The sequence below is a fragment of the Vicia villosa genome, linkage group LG1 (genome assembly GCF_029867415.1).
Source record: "Vicia villosa cultivar HV-30 ecotype Madison, WI linkage group LG1, Vvil1.0, whole genome shotgun sequence".
Lineage (NCBI taxonomy): Eukaryota > Viridiplantae > Streptophyta > Magnoliopsida > Fabales > Fabaceae > Vicia > Vicia villosa.
In genome coordinates this window covers 41593411-41598180 of record NC_081180.1, presented here as the reverse complement: position 1 = coordinate 41598180, position 4770 = coordinate 41593411, and the positions used below count along the sequence as shown (strand labels likewise).

At 31.9% G+C, this 4770-nt stretch overlaps 1 protein-coding gene across 1 annotated transcript; it reads left to right on the top strand.

Annotated features, from left to right (window-relative positions):
* Window positions 1-445: 445 nt before the first annotated feature.
* LOC131604864 (uncharacterized) lies at window positions 446-3969 on the top strand. The gene is made up of 3 exons (XM_058877282.1): window positions 446-544; window positions 1994-2249; window positions 3358-3969. The coding sequence occupies exons 1-3, from the start codon at window positions 461-463 to the stop codon at window positions 3504-3506; spliced, it is 489 nt and encodes a 162-aa protein (XP_058733265.1). The 5' UTR covers window positions 446-460; the 3' UTR covers window positions 3507-3969.
* Window positions 3970-4770: the final 801 nt, after the last annotated feature.

Genomic DNA, 4770 nt, shown 5'->3' with positions numbered 1-4770 from the left:
GAAAAAAATGAGAAGATATTTTGAATATTTAGGTACAAATTGGTATGTGGGGTTGTTAGGTACAAATTGGGGGTGCCAGTTAGATTTCTCGTAAGATTGGAATGCCAAGCCCAGTCCACTTTCTTTTAAAAAGAGGCCCATCCTTGCAGCTCTGTCTTCATTGTAGTCGTACTCAACTCAACCACGCGGAAAACGCAGGCGGCATCTCCGTTCTGTCACCACCGCGTCAACCTGCCGTCGCAACTCACCTCTTCGCCGTCTCTCTTCATCCCTCAAGGAACCGTAAGTTCTTCAATCATTCCTTAATGCACTGTGCGATCTTACATGATGTTTTGAAAGAAATTGGGATTCCTTACAATATTGTTCACTGCTTTTGACGTTGCTGCGCGAATGTCTGTTTTTGATTCTCTAGATATAATTTTGTTTACAACTTTTTTCAGGAGTTTTTTTCCTTTCAAATATGAATGAGAACATGAAGCACTTTCAAAAGAAATTAACAGAATTGGAACTCGAAGCTGAACATCTTCTCTTAGCCCGGCATCAGGTTATTACAAATTTATTATAATATGTTATGTTGTTAGGTTAACAAAGGCTGTTTTCCAATCAAAATATTCAAATTCAATCAAAATATGTTATGTTGTTAGGTTAACAAAGGCTGTTTTCCAATCAAAATATTCAAATTCAATCAAAATATGTTATGTTGTTAGGTTAACAAAGGCTGTTTTCCAATCAAAATATTCAAATTCAATCAAAATATGTTATGTTGTTAGGTTAACAAAGGCTGTTTTCCAATCAAAATATTCAAATTCAATCAAAATATGTTATGTTGTTAGGTTAACAAAGGCTGTTTTCCAATCAAAATATTCAAATTCAATCAAAATATGTTATGTTGTTAGGTTAACAAAGGCTGTTTTCCAATCAAAATATTCAAATTCAATCAAAATATGTTATGTTGTTAGGTTAACAAAGGCTGTTTTCCAATCAAAATATTCAAATTGAATCAAAATATGTTATGTTGTTAGGTTAACAAAGGCTGTTTTCCAATCAAAATATTCAAATTCAATCAAAATATGTTATGTTGTTAGGTTAACAAAGGCTGTTTTCCAATCAAAATATTCAAATTCAATCAAAATATGTTATGTTGTTAGGTTAACAAAGGCTGTTTTCCAATCAAAATATTCAAATTCAATCAAAATATGTTATGTTGTTAGGTTAACAAAGGCTGTTTTCCAATCAAAATATTCAAATTCAATCAAAATATGTTATGTTGTTAGGTTAACAAAGGCTGTTTTCCAATCAAAATATTCAAATTCAATCAAAATATGTTATGTTGTTAGGTTAACAAAGGCTGTTTTCCAATCAAAATATTCAAATTCAATCAAAATATGTTATGTTGTTAGGTTAACAAAGGCTGTTTTCCAATCAAAATATTCAAATTCAATCAAAATATGTTATGTTGTTAGGTTAACAAAGGCTGTTTTCCAATCAAAATATTCAAATTCAATCAAAATATGTTATGTTGTTAGGTTAACAAAGGCTGTTTTCCAATCAAAATATTCAAATTCAATCAAAATATGTTATGTTGTTAGGTTAACAAAGGCTGTTTTCCAATCAAAATATTCAAATTCAATCAAAATATGTTATGTTGTTAGGTTAACAAAGGCTGTTTTCCAATCAAAATATTCAAATTCAATCAAAATATGTTATGTTGTTAGGTTAACAAAGGCTGTTTTCCAATCAAAATATTCAAATTCAATCAAAATATGTTATGTTGTTAGGTTAACAAAGGCTGTTTTCCAATCAAAATATTCAAATTCAATCAAAATATGTTATGTTGTTAGGTTAACAAAGGCTGTTTTCCAATCAAAATATTCAAATTCAATCAAAATATGTTATGTTGTTAGGTTAACAAAGGCTGTTTTCCTTCTACTGGATCCCTTGATTAAATTCTTTTCGGGTATGAAATTATTTTCGTGTTTTGGTGAATGTACAGCTGGTTGAGAATGATAAGTTGAGGAATGGGAACAGAGAAGCACTTACTGCATTAAGGAAAAAGGCTCGAACAACAACGAGTAGTGTTCCATCTCCTTATGGATCAATAATGAAGGGAGTTTCAAGACCTCTGGTGCAAGAAGTGTGTACCACCTGTGGTAACCATGACTCTTTCGAGCAGACGTGGACAATGTTTCCAGAAACTGATCTGTTTGTTGGAATTCCATTTCATGCCGCTCATACTATATTGGAAACAGGTTATTTTTTATTCAGTTTTGCCTTACGCCCCCCCTAACTGATGAGAAAATTAATAATGAGAAAAGAAGTATGAAAAAATATCCGTAAATGTATGCTTGTGTTAGTTTGTTCTTTTTCTGTAGGATCAAGCGCTTACCACTGCGCTAAAAGCAATTGCTGTTAGTGAGGGCGCAACTTTATTTCCTTATAGTATGAGCCCTCAGGGGCTGCACCTAAAGCGAGGTTTGTAAGCTCTCTCTAGGCGGCATGGGTTGGGATGTTAAGCCCATTCGAATCCCTAAGGGTGTCGCTGGATTTATTTATCCAACATTTTCATCCATCCGGCAAAAATGTTGATTAGTCATGCTTCTTATGTGGCCATTCAGTAGTATCTATTTATTTGACAAAAGCCTGTAATCTTTGGAATTTTTACATCTTTGATTTAGTGCAATTTTGGAGTACATGTGAAATTATTTTCATATTTTCTAGCTTATATGCATTAGCTTGGAGTCTGGATTATTCACCATTATCCTCGGTATGAGAAACAATATGCAAATGCAATATTTTTAACAAATTTCAATAGAAGCAACAACAACAACAAGGCTTGGTTGTTGTTGTTGTTGTAGTTGTTTCTATTGTAAATTTTTTAAAGATATTAAAGTGTCTGTCATACATACTCGTATAGGTTCAACCTGATTGTGTTGAGTGATGAATACATACTCGTATAGGTTCAACCTGATTGTGTTGAGTAATTTCATCACGTGGTTGCAAAATTTACATTGTTGAAGTTGAATGTAATTTCACCTAAATTTAGTTTTCCCTGCAGCTTTGTGTAAGTTGTTTGTAATTTAACTTGAATTGGTCCCATTTTCCTTTTATATTATTTTGTTTTCCATCATGAAACATGTAGAATAGAATCTGTACTTCGTAGTTTCAAGGAAATGATCAAGCATGGATGATCAGTATTATGCTACAGCAGTTCGGAATTCTGACTGAATATTTTCTTGATAATTACTATTATTCTGAAAGTCCATGTTTGAATTGTAGCTGTGTCAATATTTTTTTTTGTCTCTAAGTTGATTTCTATTGAAATTTGGTTGGTATATTCTTATGGGTGTGTAATTACAGATCAAGCAGAGCTTGACTTTGAGGCAAAGAAACTACAGAGCATTGTGAAGGAAAAAACACTTATTATATCAGAAACAGGTGCTCTTGCAGACAAGATTAGTCCAGGAGTGCTTAAATCGCTTGTAACCTTAAACGACAAACGAAAGTAAGATGCTTTATGCCGACTATGGCGTGTCACAGTGTCTTTTGGAAATGATTTCTTCAGGCATTTAGGTAGTTTATTCAAGTCTTGATGTTGAAGACAAGTGAGTGTCATGAATTATCTCTACCTATCAGCTTTACTTCTACATGCACCAACCAGTAACCTATGCACAAGTTTCTCTGAAGTTACACTTTCTACCTATCAGCTTTATCATCTTGAAGTTTTAGAAGCTGCTCATAAGATTTATATATCTCACCCTGAGAAAAGTACAAAGTTATGAGTCATAGATATTTCTTTTTGTTAGTTGAGGCTTATTATTACAGTGACATCTTATTTAGATTTGATTCTCTATTGAGTGGTCTATTACCAAATATCTAAATGGACTCTGCTCTCAGTGACTCTGTTACCAAATATCTAAATGGTGAAATTTGATTACACAACAGTGTAAAATCATATTATATTGTACATAATTGCAAGACTTTTTTTCTATATGTATAGTCCTTCAATATAAAACTCTTGATTAGTGTGTGCCTCAGATTGGTAAATGTGTGGTTCATGTTAGGATGATGGTCTAATTTAACTGTATTGTTTGTAGTTTTTGAAAGACCATGATTGATAAGTCTAATGTGGTTGGGGTATACTTGAGACTGACAATTGGAATATACTTTAAGATGGATGACCATCCTCAAACCTAACTTATAACTCAATTTAAATCGAGTTCTTAGGATGTATTTAAGGCAATACACATTAGTTTTAAAATTACCTCTTTTATACAAATTTTAAAATAATTTAAATCAATTTTTTAAATGTTCATTCATTTTAAAAATGCTAAAACTTTGTGCATAATCTTCAAATCATTAATACAAGTTTCATAATATATTTTGAGCACTAAAGGTTTATATATTGTTGAATTGTAACATTGAAAGGGAAGATCATATTTTATCTTGGAATTCATTCAAGATTCAAATACTTAAGATTATTTAAAAAATGTGTTGTAACTTAATCACTAAGGTTGTGGTGATAAGTTGTTTGTTGTAAAAGGTTCTTTATATTGGTGTAATTCAAAGTCCACCAAAGTATTTGATGTTTGTGGAAAATATCCTTTGATTCCGAAAGATTTAAAGTCCACCATAGATTTGGTGTAATTTAAAGTCCACTATAGTATTTGGTGTTTGTGAAAAAAGCCATTATTTGGGAAGATTCAAAGTCCTTCATAGATTTGGTGTTTACTTTAGAAGATTGTAAAAGAGGTCTTGATGTGACGCTTGTAG